The 23,038-nt window shown below is 40.0% G+C and overlaps 1 protein-coding gene across 1 annotated transcript in view; it reads right to left on the bottom strand.

Moving 5' to 3' along the window:
• The window catches only part of ANKH (ANKH inorganic pyrophosphate transport regulator), a 105,487-nt gene that overhangs the window by 29,054 nt on the left and 53,395 nt on the right, over positions 1 to 23,038 (bottom strand). The window contains exons 2-8 of the mRNA XM_029965292.1: positions 19,966 to 20,182; positions 11,511 to 11,629; positions 10,299 to 10,382; positions 7,629 to 7,799; positions 6,912 to 7,046; positions 3,832 to 3,924; positions 65 to 160 (exon numbers count right to left, since the gene is read on the bottom strand). Coding sequence (XP_029821152.1) covers positions 65 to 160; positions 3,832 to 3,924; positions 6,912 to 7,046; positions 7,629 to 7,799; positions 10,299 to 10,382; positions 11,511 to 11,629; positions 19,966 to 20,182 — 915 coding nt within the window. The remainder of the gene's footprint in view (positions 1 to 64; positions 161 to 3,831; positions 3,925 to 6,911; positions 7,047 to 7,628; positions 7,800 to 10,298; positions 10,383 to 11,510; positions 11,630 to 19,965; positions 20,183 to 23,038) is intronic.

Below are 23,038 nucleotides of genomic sequence, written 5' to 3'. Positions count from 1 at the left end.
TTAGGTAGAGGAGACAGTTTTCTGGTTGAGATGAAAATCAGAGAGTTGAACAAAGGTTTCTTACCGTTAAGGACAAAGCCATGCAAACAAAAGTGAACTTCTTGATATGTGTTGCTGTGACGATGCTGTTTGTGTTCACCAATTTATTGCTGGGGTTATTCTAGGGTAAGAGAAAGAGATAGTGAGCATTAGCTTGGCTCCAGACTACCGGGAGGCTGACAGCACCAGGGTCATGTGCTGGACCTGACTGTCTGTGCCTGTCCATGTCTGACTTTGCTTGTTTACTTTACAACCTAGAGCTTTCTGAGTACTTTGTACCACTACAGAACATTTTCTGCTTAAACTGACACCAACTGCTGTTATGGTCACTGAAGAGCTGTAATCTTTGTACTTTTCTAAAGAATAAGTCTTATGTAATAAATTTAGCTTTGAAAAGGGATGATAGCTATTTCTAAGGAAACTCCACATGCTTTTTTTTAACCTGAGTGTGAAATTTGTAGCATGTTTTCTCAGGAAAAACAAGATTTCATTCCCTTTCACCACAAATTGGTACCAAATCACCAATGCAAGCATCCTTACTGATCCAATTAGACAAGTAGGTAATATAAACAAAGCTCCTGGAACAGTCAGCTCCGTTAATGCAGTTTAATGAACAGAACATAATTAGGACTATTAGATGTTCCACCTTGAACATGGGCTCTGTAATCACATGGCAGCGAAGTTTTATTTAAAACAACAACAGCCTTCTTCCAAAGATCTAATATAGCAAATGAAGCTGAAGATTTAAAATTGCCCTTGGGGAACACATAAAAACAATCTAAGTGGTTTGTGAAAGAAGACGATGGGATATCAAAGCGGGGCACTATTAGGAGCCCTGTAGCAAGAGGCTGTTGGGTCATCTATTGCATTTACCCTGGGGCTGTTTGAGAGACACAAGTTTGTGCACCCACTGATAAAACCTGTACCATGAGACATAGTACTACATTTATACATCCTTGATATAACTCAAGTAGAACAGCAGTATCTGTCACATGGTCAGCCTCCTTTACTGAAGTTACTTGTAAGAGAAATAGAACTGTTGCAAACACATCTTGGGAGGTGACAAACCTCTGTAATTTCAAACAGCTCTGTAATTTCTGTAATTTCTGAAATTTCTGTAAATTCTGAAATTTCTGTAAATTTCTGAAATTTCTGTAAATTCTGAAATTTCTGTAAGCTCTGTGATTTCAAACACATTCAGGTCGCTGATGGAATTTTGCAATTTAAGGCTTTTGTTCTGATCAGTACAGCAACTGCACCTAGACAGCCCCACACTCCTGCCTAAATACCTGCTTGGAAGTCTGGGTGCATGAAAATGCACATAGGCAGCCCAGACCCTAAAGCAGGATGCCACTCCCACAGGTGACCTTTTTTGAGAATAGGTTAGGAAAACTCTCTGTAAACACTTTTTCACGCATCTATTCCTATTAATTGTGTTTCTGAAGAAATACTTTGCTACGGTTAGTTTTTATATATGTGAAGATAGGCCTTGCTTACATCACTCACTAGTGTTTAAAGGAACTTTCTGCTGAATGGCTTAACTTTCTAACAAGGCTAAAATGACAAAGAGGAAGGAAAACACACTCAAATCAAACCATCCAAAAGTTGTCATTCATTCCTACCTCATCGCTGCTGTCTCTGCCTTTGTCCTACTCCACCCTTTGCTCTAACTCTTGACCACATACTCTTTCTTCCTAACTCTTGCATCCTACTTAGTTCTCAGAACAAAACACTATGCAGATCCCAGAGCAAAACAATATCCATTCCCATCTAGTAATCAGACAAATAGCATTCACAAGTCTTCTCACAGTTGCTCTGAATCAGGTTGCATAGTCCATTAAGGGCAATGGCATTATCACCACATAAACCTGCATACAGAGTACAGAACTAGGATATGCCTGTTTTCTTTAAAAATATCAGTAGTAACCCTTAGTCTGAATCTAACTACTAGGCCATGAGGTTGCTCTGGACACAGTCTCACAAAAGACTGAACTAGGACTCTCTCTCTCACAAATGTGAAGAGAGGTAATGATTTCCCTGTGAAGACAATCATCTGGCTTCTCAAGTAGAGCCACTGAAGAGGGGTATACTATTAGGATCCAAAATCCAAATCCCATCAGTCAGTGTGATTCTGATGGCCATCAGCATTGCCAGCTTTCTGAGTAACTGACAAAAGAAAATGGGAGTTTGAATGCATACACACTGTTTTGGCATCTGAAAATCACAATGAAGGCTTTACGGGGTCCAGAAATAAAAAGTGTTTCTGTCCAGACTCTTCTGAGAAAGCCTTAGCTTAAGGAAAAAAAGCTTTTGAAAAGCACAGTGACACACAGAATATGTGTGACTGAGGGAAAAGCAATTCTCACAGCAATCTAAAAAAAACCCCAAACCACTGTGGGTTTCAGGTTTCATATTTATTATCTGAAATGTACAGTGGAGGCATTTACACACATGGTTGCAAGGATATATACTGCTGCTACCTCACTTTGCACATTTTATTCCAAATTGCTCTTAAAACATGGAACTAAAATTCCCATTATGTAGTTTTCCAGCAATTAGATGAACAATAGCCATCTGTACCCTACCCTAGCATTTTCTTCCTCACATTGTTCCACAGGAGCCCTATGAGCAACCTTTAAACTGAAATAAATGAATTGACAAATCATGGTCTAATCCTGTCACCACTACAGTTGTCAGCACATCTTCCACCAGCTAAATGAGAACTGAATTTAGGAGTCTTAATTGCTGTTACTATAGCTTGATAATAGTGCATTTGATTGTGGCTCAGATCAAATGAGGTTAGCAGCCCCTGAGTTTCCTGTCCCAAACTATTTTTATCTTGAAGTTTATTGGGTTTGCATCTGCAGTTCCTTTTCAGCAGCATGACCTCTGAGAAAGCCTGCATGAGGTATTTTTTCTGATAGGTCAATTTAGCTGTACACAGGCAGGTTAGGAGGTTATAACTGATTTGGTTTTCTTTTGGTTTTAAATTCTCCTTGGAAATACAGTGGATGATATCAAACAGGGCTTGCTCCAGTTAAACACATCAGAGCAAGCAAACATATTTTTCATGAGTATTTGGAACCAGAAAGTTCAGTTACTAATTGGTAAATAAAGGAAAGAAGAGGATCTGGCATTTGAATTCTAGAGTCACAGGACAGGACTATTCTTCATGCAACATATGGACTGGTGAGTACCAGTCCTTAATCAGAGGAAAAAAAAAGAGACTAAATAAAATCAATTTTTGTTATATATTTACTCTGTGCTCAGTTCCAGGAGCAGTCCTTGCATTCTTACATAATTACATGATATACCAACAAAAATCTTCATAGCCTTGGTCAGCTAAACCAGTGCAACTAAAAGAATGTACGTTATCTCTGTTACTGTCAGTCTATGAAACACCCTTTGCTAAATATTAACATAAGCAAATGAACCCAAACCCACTTGAGAGATACCACAAAATCTGAAGCAGCGACGTGAGCTTGCTCACTCAGTGGTGTCACTTTGGGAGAAATAACTTCACTACCTAAGTAGCTACATCATAGTGAGGACTTTTTTTAATCCTTAAAAATACAGCACCTATCTGTTCAAAAGGCAGCTTAATACTTTGTAACACAGAGCTAAGATTAAAATCATAAATCAGACAACAGCTTGAAGCCACCCAAACCCAATTAATTTTAACTAGGATTTTAAAAAAACCCATCAGTGGAACAACAAACAGAGAGAACAAGGAGGACCACACATGCAAAACCACACAAAAGGCATTTATCACACCCCAACAGGGACACTCACCTTGTCAAAAGCAGGGTACACTGCTCTGATCTCTGTCAGCCAGCCATACGGCATGTGTCCCACAGGATATGTAGCTGTCAGAATTGCCACTGCCTACAAATGGAGACAGAGAGACATGAATCTCAAATCTTCAAACACAACAGTTAAACTAACATACAATGACATTGTCCACCAATATCACCACATTGACTTTGACACAATGAGAAACCAGACAAGTGACTGAAAGCTCTTTGTTTCAGGAAGGCCATCAGAATGGCCACCATTTGGCCTGGCATTTTAAGCTTATGAAATCTTTTGTGCCACCAAGCTATCTATCTCAGTTTTGTCATTTCACCATCACTCTGGTGCTTTGGGATAATAGTTAACTTGAGCTGTGGTGCACCCCTCAGCCAGACAAACAGCTCCTTCACACATTGCTCCTGAGTGATTTTACTTACAGATAGCTGAATAGCAGAATGCCTTACACCTCATGGTAGCTTTGGATCATATTGCATAATTTTAATTTATATACATTTTATTTGGTATATTCTTATGTATAAAACAGCTTTAAGCAAAACAGAGAGATGACAAATCAGTGGGCCTCAGTGGCTGACTGACATCAATCTGACTACACTGGGGCAGGAGGCACTTACGAGACAAAAAATTCCACCTCTCCTAGTGAACGACAAATAAAAATAATTCCAGATAAATATTTTTATCTTGAGAAAAAACTGTCTGCCTGAAATTTAAAACTACACCCTTTTACACTTTCACAAGTACAGTCCAAGAGATACATAAAAGACAAGCTCCCCTACATAGTAATGTATGAAAGATTTTGATGATGTTTCTGATTGCTGAAGAAAAAGTCTAAATATATGTACTTCATGTCTTTCATGTAGAAAGGGTGCTTCAGAGCTCTTCGTGAGGCTGCCTGTAAATCTACTGTCACTCCAAGTTTTCTAGTCCTCAGTGCTAAAGGATGCATCTGTACTGAGAACTGCATGAATCTCTTAATTCTTAGAAATCAAAGTGCTTGGCTGCCTTTTGACTGCAGGTTCAGGTCTGCTACCATCCACCTAAATTCTTATTCATTTTACATCTGGTAATGGTAGCTTCAGGAAAGACCTTTTTTAACTACTGCTGTCTGTTTCAGTGCTAAACTTTTGATGTACATTTTCTTGGTTATCTGAGCCCAATTTCCCATTATAAATGTAACTTCTGTCTTTGCTTGGTTAAAAGACCTATGCCAACAAATGACCATGTAGAGAGCTAATTTGTTCCCCGTCTGTTTAAAAAGAAGGGGAAACATAGTGATATCCACAGAGAGGAAGAAAGTGTGATAGATCCTTCCCTGCTAATAATAGCTTTAATAATGTTTAATGTACCTTGAAAAAGTAATTGGTTTAAATAAAACAAACTGGAATTTTAAGACAGTACCCTTTTTAATTACACACCTTCCCATTATTGTATTTTTAGCAGAATTTCCCTCTGAAATGAAACCTAACTAGGTTAAATCAAACAAGGAATATAAAAGATATTTTGCTTGTTTTCATCATGAAGTCCTAAAAGACTGCAAAGACACAGTACCTGTAAATAAAACAGTATTTCACTACCACATTTTGTATGCTAGATTCCACTTGGATTAAAATATTGAAGTTTTTAGCAGTGATTTTTTTCCCAGTATTTTTCCTCAGTTGGTCTGATCTCAAAATATATGCATGTAAGCTTTTCTAAATGCCTAGAACCCGTATTTGACAGGTGAAAGAGACCCCCATCAAATCCAACACCAAAGAAGTAGCCCAATAACCATAACTGTGCTGGCAGTCCAAACAAAAGCAGTGGGAGTTGGACAATGCAAGAGGATTGTGGTCCTCATGAATGTGTTACAGACTGGTCCTTCATGGGGACATCCTGCCCACACTGACAGTTGCTAATATTATTGAACAGGGGACCTATAAAACTGTGGATACTGATGCTCCAGACACTGATGTTATCTGTATTTCCAGAACCTCCCTTTTCAGAGGCAATTATTCAGAGAAAGTTGAAATGTGACCATTACCGTCAGTGTAAAACTGCCAGCAAACCACCAGCTATGACACATATTTGGAGTCATCCTAATAGCAACAAAATGCAACTGGCTAGCCATGAAATGTGATGCACCTGAAATCAAAAGTCACCAAGAAATGCTAACCCACTCTGGCTCCCCTTGTACCAAGGCTGATATTAATGCATAGAATGATCCCTGATTTACATATGTAAAAGTGTGAAGTTTCCTAAGTTTTCTCTCCACAGCTGTTCATTTGCAGTCTGGCAACTCCTTAGAGTGAAATACACAGTATCACATATGACAAATTAGCAACAGCTCTCTGAATTTTCCTTTCCATTTAGTATCTTAGAGCTTTGCTTTTCCTGTAGAAAAAACAACATGAGAGATTTGTTTATGACTACGTGCATCTAGACATTCTCCCACTGCAACTGGCAGCAAAGGTCCCCTAGACTCCTTAATAGGTCAGCTCATGGTGAGCATTGGTGAAGGCTCTATGTTACAATCAGAAGTCTGGCTCCCAACAGGTGTATGAGACTTATTGGAGTAACCTGAAATTCCTCAATAAAAAAAAACAAACAGGGTGAATTCCATATCCGAACCAGGAGACAGATGTTTTTAAAATGTTTTCTTATGCCTCTACACTGCTCTGTGTGATGCACTGACTTCTAACAGTAGTTTCACATCAGTTTGCATAGCCATAAAATATACATGAGAGGAAAGAGCAGAACATGGGACTACTGATGACTGTCCTAAAACCTCTGGGATACGAATGCTCCAGGGCATATGTACCTTATCTGTAGAGCATGAAAACTTGGGACACAGGCACTGTTCAGTGACAAAATTCTACAGGTCTTGTTGAGGCTGAGGTCTCACTAGACCTGGCGGAAAGGCTCATGGTAAGAGTCCAAGCAGTTTTCTTTTCAAGCATAAAAAGAGCACTAAACAGAAATGTACTTGAGACAATCTTCTCTTGTCAGCATGGCTGAGAAGAGAAACACAGATCTAACACCATGTTAATGATCATTTGCAGTATGCAGAGCACTGACTTTCTTACCTCTGTGGCTGCAGAACTGCCACCTAGGTCGCGGGAGACAAAAAGGTTGACAATGGGCCTACTTATTCGCTGAGTTGCCAAAATTAATGCCAAAGGCCACCAGAAACTCAGCATCTTCCTTATTGTAGCTTCTCCCTGCAAGACAGAGTAAAAAAAAAGATAGTGTGTTTGGAAAAAAATACAAAGCACAGGACCAAAAGCACAGAGAAAGGTTTTTTGCTTTTCCCACCCATTGTCAGTTTGGTACATTCATTTCAGTAATTTTCAACATGAAGAGCCTAAAATATTATCACTCATGTTATTAATACTGATTCCAAAGAAGATGTGTCATGGATCCCAATAAATAATGCATAAGGTATCTATCTGCATAATTTGTTCTGACAAAGCTACATGAAAACCAATATGACATCTGAGGAAAATGAGAAATTTTGAGATCTTCTTCCATGTGAACTAAGGTGATCACTTAGTTCATGGTGTGGTGTCCTACAGCTCAGTACAGAGGTAGTCAGTAGACAGTACATCCATACCATGGAAGGCACTGTCTAATGTGCACTGTTGCCAGAATAGTTTCTACCATGCCTCTTTAAGTGAGAATGCCTTTTCCTGCAGGACAGAGAGAAGGCCCTTCACGCACAGAAGTTTAATAGAGTATTATAACACAAACCCCCCCAAGGTCAAAATTATTGAGTTTGAAAAAGCACAAGTATTAAGACATACCCCCATTTCAGGCCCACTCCTGTCAGGAATAGCATCATGTATGTTCCTGTAGTATCCGAGGCATAGCGTGGTACATCGCACAAGTGCTCCCATGTATAACGACAAGATTGGGATCAAGAGAGGCTCCCTGCACTCCAAGTGACTGTGAAGCAAAATGGCTACAAAAACAACCTGCAGAGCAAATAAATAAATCATTAATAATTTGTCTGTGTGTTTCTTTAGGGCCAACATATCTCCTGTCTTGATTCCTAGCTAGTCCACCTGAACCAACAACCATGCATGACTACAGTATCTATCTGACTTCAAGTTTATGGTATTAAAAACTTTAATGAGGATCCCTCAGTATTTGGTCATACACATGAGAAGAACAAGAGTTAACTTCTTACTCTATTAAACAGTACTTGAAGGTTGGGCAGGTGTCACACTACGAGCCATAAATAGGAGAAGGGTAGTATGAAAGCCTGGCAAGGTCTGGCAGCAAGCATGTGGCTGAGTGTCACCCTTTCCAGGAGAATGTGCTATTCTGATAGACACTGAGGGTGAAGACATGCTTCTACAGCCAGTTTTTAAGCCCTACTATTTTATTATTTTTTTTTGTTGGGGGAAGGCTAGTGGCAATTAAAAAGCCAGATGTTTTAACATATTCACTTCAACATTTAGGAGCAGGAAGTCTTATGTCAACCTAATTTTCTACTTTTTTGAATTAAATTTCAGTATTTCATTATTTGCTCTTCGGTTGAGTGCCACATTGATGTAAATGCAACGGAAACTTTTGGGCTAATGAACAGCTCATAAGACAGCGTCTTAAGACTGAGTGCTCAATCCATAAAATCCAAGGGAATTGATTAATATGATATTATTCTCTTTGTTAAGTACAGAGTGCTTACATGCCTGCTAAATTTCAAATGACTCTGGATGGGGAGCACAACTGGAAAGCCAACTGTGTTTGGTGCTGTGAAGAGCAGAATACCTGCTAGGACATGCTGGCATTCAATTGAATCACAAGAAATACAACACACATTATTCAGGTGCAGGTTCTCTCCTTCATGGCTAGAGCTCAAGAAGTAGTTAAATAAAAACACACTCTGCAAATATTTCTGAGGCAGGCCACAGGGCTTATGAAGGTTTGCAAAACTGCTGTTTTAAACCCTACAAAACCACCGTTTTTTCAGAAAACAGAAGCAAAGTCAGTCATGAAGAGTGTGCATATGAAGCTAACCAAGGAGAACTGGCTACTGCCTGCACACCTATTGCCTGTGTAGAGAACTGATGTAGCTGTAGAGAGTTCTGGGGTAGGGAGAGTCTCAATTTTTTGTCTTCTGGACTTGCTCTTGCTCTGTGTAATATTTTGCTGAGAGAAGATGACAGGTGTCTTACTCTTCACAACCCTGGGCACCCCACTCACCAATCGCTGTGGAAAGGGCATGGCCAAAATAAGAATTTGTTTCCATATTTAGCTGTGTATGACCTGACATGCACCTAGGGCCAACGAACTTTGTAGATCACATCAGAACAAGAGCAGACCATGAGGGTTAAGGTAATTTACAGTAATTGGTATTATCTTCAGGGATTTAGTGAAGTACTGTAGTGCGGCAGACCTGCCAAACCTGCAGTAGACATTGACTGAATAGTTCAATCTCATTTATGGTTTTCTCATATTTAGTGGGAGGAAAATGTTACGGAAAATTGAACTAAGTGCTGTTGACTTTATATTTCCTCTGATGTTGCATTGTTTCACAGTCTTTCTAATCCAGTCATTACACAATTCAGCTGGTAATGGGGCAGTACAGCAACTGTACAGGTGCTGGGACTCTCCATTTTTTAACATTTTCCTATATGCTTTCGAAAGAGGGCTGTATATTGGTTCTCAAATGCTACAATACTGGCCATCAGGAGTGTATGAATGTTGTTTTTTCAGTGTGCCTAGTACGAAGCAACAGGATAGTTAACATCTCCCTCACAAATGAAAGCTCAAAAAACATTTGGTCTTCTCTGCATCCCTCAGAGGTTATCACCACAGACCCTTTCTGCTGCCGTTGAGAGCCTTCACTTTTTGGAACAGTAACAAGAACAGTGCTGTACTGGCAACCAAAAGATGGTTTACACTATTGCATTTCACTAGATTAGAGAGCATTTGCAAAACCAATGTATGAACTGGAGAATCAAGCCTTCACCTCCCAACTCAGGAGTTCATTGCAACTGCGTGAAGGGTGAGGGAGAACATACAGGGGGAGAAATGTCTCCTTTAAAGCACTCCATCAGCCTCAGGACTGGCAGCAGCCAGCGGTCTCTTTGCCTGATCTTTCTTTTTCCCAGAGGTACACACGTATATATATAACTCTTGTTTCTCAGCCATTATGAAACAGGGTTGTGGAAGTGCTGGAGGACATAACCCTTGCCCAAACAATCCTGGTTCCCTACTCCTGATGTTGGTTTGGGACTGACTTGATTGAGTCAAATGAGACTGTCCTAAATCCCAACTGTCAGCAAACAGCCTTTATGTGATGGAGAAACAGCCACAGAATAGTATGAAAGATTACTTCTTCTGGTATCTTGCTCACAGAGGAGAGAGAAGTCACAGAGAGACTATCTGTACAACAGAGTTTCTGGTTAGGAAAGCATCTGGTTCATAATACAATGGGAACAGTGACTTCTAGGAGGAGCCTTTACCTGAGCTATGACATCTGAGATGGAGGCACATCCCACCAGGAAACTGTACTTGTGTTTCAGCAGAATCCCAGCATGGGTCCATGCCTGAAAAAAGTCAGAGAAAAGTTTGGGAACTGATTATGATGTTGTGAATGATTTCAAGTCCCAGAATACTATTTTCTGGTTGTTACATTGTACACAAGCAACCTGCAAAGCTCTTTTCCACCAGCAGTACCTGGTCTGAACCTGTGCAAATGTTAAGCCATTACTGCAGAGAAAGCACTGTTGAATTCAGTTCCTCATTGCCAGGGCTGACAGGGAGAATGGGAAAAATTTTATAGACTGTATAGAAATTTCTGAGTGATCTAATAAGAAACCACCCCTTCATAAATGAGATGCTGCATAGGATGGATTAGCATAATAAATAATCCAATGTATTCTCATTCACTGGCTGGATGCACCTCTTAAGTGTAATATTCATTGGTCCACTGAGTTATACTGTGTCCTGTCTGGAAGAGAAAATTTCATGATCCAACTTATTTTTATTGTCAGCTACTGTTTCAAGTAGATAAAGTGGTAGAGAAAGTGGTGGACGCATTGCCATGAGGTTCTCCTTTACCAGTTTTACACAGTAGAAGCATTAAAGGGAGGTGCCATGTTTTTATGTTGGCAGGCCATGAGCAGCAAGCCTGGTGATCTGGGAAGCAGCAGTGCACCCCATGTGGCTCTCTTGCCCAATCATTTGAGATATACTGAACTTAGCTGTGCTTGCAAAAACGGACAGCAAGAAATATCTTTCCAACAAATTTGTTTTGAGAAAATATTGACCTTATTCATTACAAGCTCTGCAAGTGATCTGGGAATGCATGGCAACTCTAAATCTTCCACTACAAATGGGAACGAGAAGTCTTATACAGAAAACCAGTGTAGCTCATCACAAGATAACCAATGCTTTCCAACATGCACGTACAGTAGCTCTGACAAGGCAGCTGAGGTTTTTGACATCTGTCATGACCTCTGGATGTTTAAAGTCCACCCAAATGATTTTTCCGCATAGCAGGAGATGATGAGTTCGCAGATGATGAGTTCAGGTATATCCAGAGTTATGGCTTGCAAAGGACATACCTTGCTTCTGCATACCTTCAGTTTCCCATCAGGTAACAGACTTCGTGAACTAAGGCCATAAAAAATGTTACATTAATATTAAAATTCAGTTCTGAATCAGGCACTCACCATGGCATCCATAAAAGGGAAGGCAGCAAGATATAGGAAGGCCCTCCGAGTTTTACTTCCCACTGATTCATCCACATGGTGCAGCTTATTAATAATGTAATACCCCAAATCGCTATATGCTGTAGAGACACAAGAATACGAATGAAAAATAAAGATTACATATGAGCTCTGGGTGAGATATGCAGAAGTACCTGAAGGACTGTGATGCCTTGGAGCTCAGACACCCATCCACTTAGCAAACAGCTGCAAGGGCTTCAGGATATTACAGCCTCACCAGCTGCTGTTTATGACTAAGAAGTGCCCTCATGGTTCTTTTTAAAGTAACCTTTGGCAGAGGAGTGATAACAAATGGCTGGTTTGGAAGATGGGTATAGTAAGTGCCACATCTGTTTGCTAAACGAACACACTGGTACTCCAGAAAATCTACTGCTCCTTCACTAAATCAAGGCTCTTTGTTAGAAAAGCTGTTTTCACCAGGCATTGTGTATTTCATGGGATATAGTGCCTTATAAACGCTGAAACCATCTATTATCACTGCATTCTCTTGACATTACCTGTAAACCTGCTCAAAGCTGTAAAAGGATACTATGATTTGTGAAGGCATGCAACAAATCACACTCATTATGCCTCTCCTTTACTCTGTCTAATGACCACCTCTGACCTGGGACCTGTCAGGGCACTGTGTGCTTTGCTGTCCAGTCCCTGGGCAGCCTTGACCAGCTGTAATTTCTTTCCTTATCTACAGCCAACACCTCAGGAGCCACGAGCCAGAAAAGAGCATCTCTGGAAATCAGAGTTCCCACTTCTGATTGCCAGTATATTATTTCACTGTCCTATTTCAACCCAAGACAAAAACTTTTAGTGCTGGGCAACACACCTCTTTCAAGGTCTTTCTTTCCAAGAAGTGTAGGGTTGGAGATAGCACAGATGCAGGGACTTGCCACACACCTCTCTAAAGAACTGTTTACGGTTCCGTTAGCATCTATATTATCCAGCTGTTTTAATAACCTCCAAGTCCTCCCCATAGCAAGGAATAATGAAGAGCTAGCTGTGACTGGAGTCTCTCAACTATACAGACATATCTAATAGGCACAGTTAAATAATCCAAATAGTTTTTAACCTTTTATAGACTATGTTCTAGACCTGCATATCATTACTTAATTTCCCTATACACTCGTGATAGCTGTTAAAAGAATGACTTGGCTGTAAAGTCAATCTCCCAAGACAAGTAATGGCAGAATTACTTGTGCCTGAGGAACCTTACCTCAGTTCTCTCCCACCTGTGTCTTTTCTAAGATAACTATTTCTAATGTGAACACTATCTGGTTTTTCATCTATAACAATTCTATTATCTTCGTACAGATCTTCATATAGGGTATTTCAGGAAAGTTACCCTTGTCATGCATCAGGTCTCATAATTGGATTGACAAATGCTAGCACTAGTCATCCAATTCAATCTTCTTAGCCTGTCTCTCATAACTCATAAACAGTATTTGGAAGCAATTGAGGAGTTTCAGTCATCACTGTTTTGCAACGGCTTAGGGATACAGCAGTTAAATGATTAACAGAACTGAAAGGACTATTTAAGTCCAAATAAGACAGTGTAAATAACATAGTAGAATAGAAGGAGGTGGTATGATAGCATTGGGAACTGGCACAAGCCTCATTCCAGACAACCAGGCCTATATGTCTTCTGCCTGAGCAATGACTGTTACACCCACAGTCTCCGAGTTCACACAGTAAATCCCAAGTTGCTTAGCCATCTTCCTGGGGCACTCCCAGCCTTGTTTCCTTTTGAAGGAGGTTGAGGAAGAACTTTAAACCAAAACTCCAACCCTTCCTCAGTTCAGGGAGGCCAGTTTAGCTCCTTAAAGTGTTCAAGTGCTTGTTGCACTTCAGTCAAACATCAAGCACAGTCTCTTTTTATTTCCGCATGAGTACCCATGCACCAATCTTTGCTCAGTGTTTGGAAAACTCTCTGCTATGCATGGATTTTTGTGTGGTAAGTCCTTGTTGAAAACTGCTTTTATGGTAGGGCAGTACATGGCCATTTCTGAATCGACTTATTTCAGTGAAGGAGAGGAATCTGGAAGATGTGTGAGACAAGCCATATGTGAGGGTCAGATTCATTGAGCTGTCTCTTAGGTTCCATTAAGGTTGCTTTACACTTCTGCATAAAACCTTAAAAACTGCTGTAGGAAACACACCATCTTCTCCTCCACATAGGGACTGACAAAATCAGAGTCCAGGTGCTGAGGAAGCTGCTTCTGTGGAGAAGCCTCCTCCAGCACTGCCATTCTAGAAGCACAGCATGCTGCAGAAGTCATCCTCCATCCTCTCCATGAACTCTGCCTGTTTTACATGAGACTTTAGAAATGTTTAGAAAGTGAGCAATAAGTAACTTTTTTTGCTCTAAAAGCCATTGTGATGTTTAAATTTTATTTTTTTTTAAGTTTACTATCACAGAAAACTACTTTCACTTCTAGGAACAAACAATTCACCATAGGGTTGTAGTTTATTGACAAGGCACTCTCAATGGGACTTAAACCATCACAGCCCACAGCGCCACATTTTTAAAATTTCTAGGGATATCAGCACTGAGCTCTGTAAGCTTAGCTTTAGTATTTTTTTCTCCCTCCATCAAAAAAAAGTCTAACTGCACTTTTTAATGTGAATTTGGTTTCAAAACCGTAATGGTTAAGCTTAAAATGTTATTTTCAAAATGGCCAACTATTTCATATGTCAGTGAAAGCAAACAGTTACTTTTGCTGGTGTCCATGAATGTTTCCCTCCTCAGAAAGAAGGACTCAGCAAGCTGAGTTTTACTAACAAATATACAGGCATGTGTCACTGAGCTGTGAATCAGGCAATTGCTGATGCAATTAGAACTTAACCTTGGCCAACCTTACAAACTTATTATGTAGAACAGTGCAAAATTAATAACATAGACCACAGAGCCAAAGAGTATTACATGAATCTGAAGCAGATGGCGCTTCCCATTTCTTACATAATTTCAACCAAAACAGAGAAGTCCAACTCCAAGACAAGCTGCCTGTTTGCTCTCCCCTAATACCTAATTTATTTTGCTATGTGGATCAATTTTGCTACAGAAGTTAAGCAGGAATTCTTGCTTTTGGCTTTTCCAGTTGAGTTTTAAGACCCAGAAGCTTAAGAAATGACATTGAAAACTGTATACCTAATTGGATCTCCTCTTTCCTACACCAATTTCTCTAAGAAGCCAATCATTACCACATAAACTTCAGATATTCTTAAAACAACTGAACACACTCTTAATGATGCCAGTAGTCTCAGACAAATAGTTGTACTATAGTTATTTTGGAGCTGACTACTACTGAACATGTTATACTTCAATCATAAGGAAAAAAAAAGAAACTCTCATAGGAAGTGATACCATTTTCTTCCAGGCATGGAGCTACATGTCAGTACTAGCTTTACCACAGGAAAAAAAGAATCAAAAAAATGTTTTTGGGTTAAAGCATGTTCTAGACACATTCCATTTTCATACTTTGCTGCCAGTTTTAAAAATTAAGTTGGAGACTAGAAGTAAAAAATCTATTCTGCTACTTGTCAGAAAGATGGCTCACATGGCCAAAACTGGTGCTGATCAGGAGTTTCTCAATCACAATCACAGAATATTCTGAGTTGTAAGGGACCCACAGGCACCATTGAATTCAGCTCTTAAGAGAATGGCCCATATGGGGATCAAGCCCATGACCTTGGTGGTATTAGCACCATGCTCTAACCTGAGCTAATTTGTTCAGCTAAGTGATTTGGGCAGATAGGAAAATATCAACATGAAAAAATAAAACTAAATAGCAAATCTTCATTTGGAGATGGCATAGGGTATATAGATTCCTTTATGTCTTTGATTACCCTGATCTAAAACAGAAGAAAAAGCCTGTGTCCCCCTTGTGAAAGCCCAAAGGCTTTGTGTATGGTTGGGGTTTTTTTCTGCTTATTTTTACATGAATTAGAAAAAAACCGAAACAGTTTAGGAGCATCTCAATGCAGACTGATTACTGCAATCACCTTTTTCCATGCTCAGCTCTAGTTCCAAAATTGCATTAGTTGATTTTCCCAAATCTATCAATGACAGTTGGTATCTGAAATATCTTCAGATAAGCCAGCATCTCATAAGTGTCAAAATTTGGCTGTTTTAAATAAAACACAGTCATTGTATCCCAAAGTGCTTTGGTGTTAGGCTTTCTTCCTTTGCCCCAAGCATCTTCCTGAGAAGAAACTGCCCCTGCTGTGGAAGAAGGGTTAGGGCAGGCAGGGAAGCATGTTACTGCTTTAACAATGGCCATGTGAAGATGCTGAAGTAGGACAAATTTTTAATGAATAACATTTTAATTTTATTTGGGGGAGGGAGGAAGGCAAATCTGGATTATATTCTGATTTGTGTTCCTGTCATTTTTTTCCAGGGCAAAATGTTCAGTATGAGCCAGTACAGTGGGCACATTTGAACAAGACTGATTGGAAAAAACCCCTCAGCTTGTCATAACCCACTCTGTAACTCCTAGTCTCTAGAAAATTCCAGTAGTGTTACACAGGAATTGGTGGGATTACACCTACGTCTCACTTCTTATGCAGATCTTTCATGTACATACAGTGACTATGCATGTGGGAAGTTCAAAAGGATCAGTGGGATTATCAGAAACTGCTAAATTTTCCCCTGTGCAATCTATGCTGGAGTGGCCTATGCCCACTAGCCTATTAGTAATAAATGGGCACAAAACAAATCACTCATATGTCTTGTCCATCCAATCTGCTATAGATTACTAAAGTTAATTTATACTAAAGTTTACTGGTTACTGAAGTTCCAACCATTTTCTCCTGGTGATGACCATGATCTCTCATGTAGTTTTCAATCAGGTGTAGTGGGCACCAATTAAGGATGTCTGCTTAAGCAAAGAGGATGTTTGCTCTAAATAACTTCTGCCTTGTCATTTCCAGAACCTCAGAGAGTTATTCAAGAGGAAATAAAATTTCTCAGTATACTATTTCTCAGTAAACTAGTGAAAAGTTGAACAATGCTGTTTTATTGCCAAAGAAAATGTGCATGTCCTTCATGACACTGGTGTTAAAAGGACTCAGTTTGAAGGGCTTGCCAGCAACACTAAGAAATGCATTATGTTAGCATAATGTTATATAAATTACTTTTCTCCTCTGTCAAGCTGGCAATTTAGTAAGATATCAAAAATATGCAAAGACAGGCTTAGCATCTTGAATCTCTTCTCTTACAGCCACCAAAATGCCAATCTCTGAAATAATGAGACACTTTAGACTCTGGCTAAGAGTGAACTTCCCACCAGGAAACCCTAAATGGCAGCAGTATCTACCCCCAAAATAGCTCAATGGAAGGAAGGCAGCATACTATCTTCTATTTCCAGATGACACCTGAAACAGCAAATCCAGGAATACTGTACTGACCAAGGTTTGCAGCAGCATTATAAGTGGGATGCGAATATAGTTTCAAATCCCTTCAGTCAACTTGGTTCTCAGTTCTTACTGATACCTGTACAGGGAAGTGATAGGAACTGTTGGTGAGGACTTTGCAGATGTTCATAGGAATGTGGTGGGGACCCAGAGCTTGCAACTGTGAGTTCGAGTGGTTTAGCTCAGCCAGTCACTCCCATAGAGGATTGTGTGAGGCCCAGAGGGGAAGCAGTAGTGGGGAGCTGGTGCTGAAGCAATGAAGCATGAGTCAGGTGGGTGAGACAGTCTGTTTTGATATTTTAAATGAGTAGAGGTTGCTGTTTGTGAAGAGCTGTGTGTGTAGACTGCAAATAGTCTCTATCGCAGTTGGAAATGTGGTGATTCATTGTGGTCAATGTGTTTCTACCACCACTTGTTTTCTTCCTTCTGACTTTTGGTACTCTGTATTTCATCAGGCTTTTTGTTTCCTGTTTCTTCCTGGGCTTTGACAGTCCACAGCAGACAGTCATGTCATCTTCCTTAGCCCTATATTCATGGCATGTAGAAGAAATTCAGTCCCCTGAGTGTTGTTTGTTTCTCTTTTTCATCTACCGAGCATCAGTACCCTGTATTTGTGTCTCCTGTAGATTAGCCTGTGATAGGCTTGTAGCTGCTGGGGAGTAGTTGCAGGTCCTAGGAGGCTGCCTGTCACTGAACTCCTTCTCTTCCTCCTGCTAGGCAGGCTGTGCATCTGTGGGTCAGAGCAGAATAATCAGGACTTGAAACAGGTTCAAAGGAAACTTGGAACATAAAACTTGGCAACGTCGCCCAGGCAATTGGTGCTAGAATCTGACTAACTCCATTCTCTCGGGCGCTCTGCCAGTCTCTGCTGTGGCCTTTGCATACTTTCAGGCATAGGCAAGTTGAAATACTAAAAAATATTTAGCAGTCTGTCACCATAAGCAGCTGAAAGATTGTGTGCAGCCCTTTAATTCAGGACTTTAAAGCATGGCAAGCACAGCTTCCTTTTTTTCCCCCAGTATCTGCAGAGGGCATTTCAGAAGTTCTAAACTTCCAGGCAAAGGCAAGAAACTTATCTGGCAGATTTTCCAACCGTTGTTCCAAACATCTCCTTTCAATAAGAAGTCCCACATGGAAAATCCAGTTATGTCTTTCACCTGGAAATTTGACAGTTATACTTTAAATTTTGTTAAAATCTATCCTAGCTTAAAATAAAATACTGAATGACTAGAAAATAATTTTTTATCCAGCTGGCAAAGCCAAAAATTTTGACCAGCACTGGCAGGAAAGCAAGTGAGCAACTAGAAGAGCAGCTCTGGGGGCTGAAGAAACATTCCAAGCAAAGAAACATGAGAGCCAAATGTACAAATGGCCCAAAGTTTATAATACTGACTCAATAAAGCAGTCTCAAATATCAGCATATTGAGGAAGTGACCAATCGCTTTCAGTGAATTAAATTAACTTGAATGCAGGTATTCAGCTTATAAAATTAGCATGAGCTTATCCCTGGTACAGAGTTGCCATGCCTAGTGAGCCATTATTGTAAGTGTTTATTGTGACCATAACATGGAGCAAAGGTAAATAGCACAGGGCTCTCGTATCAGTGGTGGAATAAGCGATGTGATAGTCAACAAACTGTACTGCTTGGGAGGCACATAAAGCTGGTGACTATAACTGACAGCCTGTTAAAGGATAAGAGCAGAGGGCATTTGAATTTACCAGATTTACCTACTCAGGCAGGAACTGAAATAGTCCTATTCTAGTCTAGTCTAGTCTACTCTAGTCTAGTCTAGTCTACTCTAGTCTCTTTAACACTATAGGCTGAACAGCAACACATGTTGCTCTTGAGATACTAACAGACTGATAATGAATGGTGCCTCACTTCCAGGCCACTCTGTGATTTCACAGCAATTCAGGATATTGCCATTACACTTGCATTTCCCATTTTTCTGTGATAGAATGGCCCCCTACTGCTGGTCATCCAATTCAACACTACTGCCTGTCACCGACACGAGGCTCCACAGGCTGTCACATTACTTCCTCCCTCCCACCCCTTAGAACTCTCAGCTTTTGGGATTTTACCTGCTCAATGCAATGCCCTTTCTGCTTCTTCCTCCAGCATCTCCTGCTCCTCCTTGCTGAGGTCCAGAGATTTCGGCTCTGTAGACTGAGCCAGAAGGTGCAGAGAATCCGGTGCAGTTTTTGGAGAGGATGAAGTTAAAAGTCTTCCAAGTCACGTGACTTTTTATTGCTGTGGCTGATGCTTGAGCTGATATCCCATTTCTCCAGGCTCTCAGAAACTGGCAAATCCTGTGACTGCCTTACTTTTTACGTTCAGTTCATGTTTGCTTGTGTATTTTCTTTGTTTCAGAGTCAGAGTACACTCAGGGAGCTGGCCTCAGTTTGGTATAAAGTGCTCTTAGTAACTACTTCCTCCCTTACAGATTAATTATTCAACAGAAGTGGACGATGACTAGCAGTAGTAGAGAGTAATACCTGATATTTTAATGAGCATGCTGGCACTTACTTGCTTCGAGTTTTGTACTGTAAGTAGCAAAGCGATTGGTACAGAGGGCGTACACTGACAATGCTACCAAGAACTGACAGACAGCCCTACCAAGCACACCTTAAAACCCTGCCAAACCCATTCCAGCAGATACTGCTAGTTGATTATCATTACCTAACAGTAATACTGAGCTATCAGCTTCAGGCAACCTGTCAACCTAGCCAAAGATTTGCTCACACACCTGACTGAAAGAGATCAGCAGCATGTTCAGCTGCCAGGCAGGAAAGCCCTGTGGGTGGAATCTGATCCCTAACAATTTGTTTAAAAGGTAATAAAAATCTTGGGCATGATACCAGCCCAAGAGATTTCATCTCTTTTACATCTCCTGTTGCACTTACAAATGAAATATTAAGTCTACACATTAATCAGTTTGAAGAACAGGCAAGGGAAGCAAATGAAATGACACAACTACATGTGAAGTGACCTTACCTATTAAGGTATGAAATATAGCAGCTACAGCGCCAGCCACAACCATGCACAAAACTGCTTTGGTCCTGTCTCGCTTGCTGTTCACAAACACCAGACCTACATTTTTGAAGTCACTCATTGGACCCGTGAAGAACTTCATCAGGGAGTATGCCAGCCCATAGCTGGCCAACATTTCCACAGCATCTTCCTTGACAGCAGCGATGCCCCTATTCAAGGCCTGTGGAAACACAGAAAGAGCAAATAATGTAGCACATGTGGAAGTATACCAAACACAATTTTCTGCATCTGGTTTCTGAAGTAACAAGCAAGTACAGCTGTCATTGTTTTCACCTCGAGCTGGACTTTATTTCTCTGGATTCAGCAGGAATAGCTTGTGACCTGTTACGCAGGCAAAATAATTTAATATAGACTAAATTCAAGTCAACTAGAGTTGAAGATAAGGTAAGTATCTGTCTCTAAAGTGTATAACGGAACTCTTGCTACACCAGAAGTCAGTCTCTTCTCTTTTTAGAATAATTTTATGACCTACTAATAATCACACATGATACAAGATCACTGAAATACCGCTTTGAGGCCTCAGCCCTGATTTGAACGAAGCACAGTCCTTGCAGGTCATCTTTAAAGGTAAAAACTCTGACATTATTAACTGCTCAAAGTTCAGGAGCTCAGAAGTTTTTTTCAGTGTAACAAGCTTTTCACAACAGCACATGTAATTGTTCTTAATAGCTAATATTAGTCTATGATTTTTATTATGAAATGAGGCCAAATATGCCCATGATTAAACATAACTGATATCCTTTCATCTATTTTACAAGGTTCTGATACTATATTCATTTACATCTCCTTGTAGCATATTTAGAAAGAAATACAGCACATATCTTTTAAGACATATTCAGGTACAACTAACATACTAATTCATTCTAGGTCCGTATTTAGGAAATGTCTGCCAATGAATCTGAGACAATTAGATGGATTATTTTTATAACTAAGGTGAACCGTATTAAAAATGTGTAACATTCCTTCAGATTCCATCTTGAACAAAAATGCTTCTCAATTATTGAATAAAAATGACAGAATGATAGATTTTATCTGCAGTGTGACAGCGTCAATCATCTGGTACACCCAGCAAACTGTTAAAACAAGATTAGATTCAAAAAGCATGAAGGATGAAATATGACTTGTTTTAACAAGTATTTAGCTCCTGTGGGTTACACCTGATGCATTCTGACAGGGCCATGACAATGAGACCAATCAGGAACATCTTGCCAACCCACCTCAGTCTATCCACTTACACAGCCATCCTATTACCACTTTATCTGAATGAACAAACCAGGCAGAGTATCATCACATAACTGTGGTAAAGTCCTTCCATTTCAAATGTAAGCATAGCCTTTTTATTGCAGTCTTTTGACTTTTTTTCCCTTCCAAAGACCATACAAGCAAGCAACTCCTACTGACTTCAAAAGAAACTGCATCCGTGAAGCAGAAATGAGCATTTTTCCTACTGCTCTTTTCCACTCTTCCTGTGAGACATGATTAATATTTGAAACTAAAGCTGCACTGTCAAAATAGCAAAAAAGCCGTAGAAAATACCACCTTCTCCATCCTTGATGCCTGCCAAATCTCCCTTCTGTAATATGCTCTGACCTGAATGCCTGAGGCTCCAAATGTTTTCATCTGTCTTGCTTCAGTTTGTTCCTTCCTGAAAACACCACGTGTTAGATATGGAATAACTGCAGCTCCTCTATGTAACCTCTCCTGGGATATAGATAATTCCATCTAATGCAGTGGTATCAATTCAAATTATATTTAATCTGCAGACGCCAAAACCACTAGTGGGTTCACAAAACTGCATTCAAACAATTTGTGGAAGACTGTGGCCTCTGAAGTGAATAGTCAAGTTTAGATGGATGATGTCATAATTGGTATTAAGGTGTATACAGAGTTACAATTTTTTAATTTAAACTTCCTAGAGATGCTGAATCTCCCAGTTGTTGTTGCCAGTAACAGGCAAATAACCTTAGATTATGACAAATAAAAGGTTCCTTCATCATGGGTCTTCCCTTCTCTTTTCTTCTGTCAAAAGTGAAATCTTTCTGGCAGCTTCAACTTAAAGAGAAACAGCTAACCAATTTCAGGCAGTCTAATTTAAAAGCTTCTTGTCACATGTAAACAGCTGAATTATTTCCAGCACAGTTTCAAAAGCACAAGGGCTTCCTTCCTGCTTTGTACAACTACAGAATACCAGAGTCTGTGGAGGATGGTAATCCACTTCTGACAAGGCCATGGGATAAACTGGCTTTAAGAAATAACATTCTGTCAAGAGGCATGGCACTATGATGCCTGTGCAGAGAGACAAATCTTTGCCTAGCACAGACCTCATGCCAGTGAAAACAGTTCCATATGAATTTGGCCCCGGGGTAACTAAGTTTTTCCACATAAACAGGACAGACAGAAAGACTTGAGCATTCCTTTTTCTCTCCCTCTCTGGTTTTACTGGTCTTTTTTGTATGAACGAATGACAGCCAAGTAGGTAACTTCCTGAGTAATCTTCCCTGGAGACACTCTGTACCAGGTAAGGTAAACTGGCAAAACACAAAAGGGACTTCTCTAAGAGGAATGTTGCCATTAATTTATACTCCTGTGGAATGCCTGGCTGACATGACGAAATACTCTAGAGGCTAGTGCTGAAAAAGCAATCCTCCTAAGTGCTTCTATGGAAAGATCCTTAGGAAATGAACAGTCAATAGGCCTGTGTACAGATGGTTTAGCTTCTGTAGTCTTTTCCTTTTTCACTTCTAGATGACAATGTAAAAGGCTCTTCATCCTCAACTTTCAAACACTATAAGAAAACTTGTGTAGCTTTTCTACCTCATGTACCTTTGAATATTTTTGCTGCTGAAGCTGCTGATGTCATATTTAATATCCTTAAACCCACAAGAAATCCCAGATAATCGATAAAGCTGCTTTGGGGTGCAATATGAAAGATGCAGACACTTGATCTTTCATGGCATGCCACCCATGCAGTTGGTAATCTTACAGTCTAATTTCCTGTTAGATTTCCAATTAAATC

This window comes from Manacus vitellinus, unplaced genomic scaffold (assembly GCF_001715985.3).
Source record: "Manacus vitellinus isolate BGI_N305 unplaced genomic scaffold, ASM171598v3 scaffold_96_pilon, whole genome shotgun sequence".
Taxonomy (NCBI): Eukaryota; Metazoa; Chordata; class Aves; order Passeriformes; family Pipridae; genus Manacus; species Manacus vitellinus.
The sequence above is the reverse complement of the archived record's forward strand: the minus strand, read 5'-3'. Positions and strand labels throughout refer to the sequence as shown.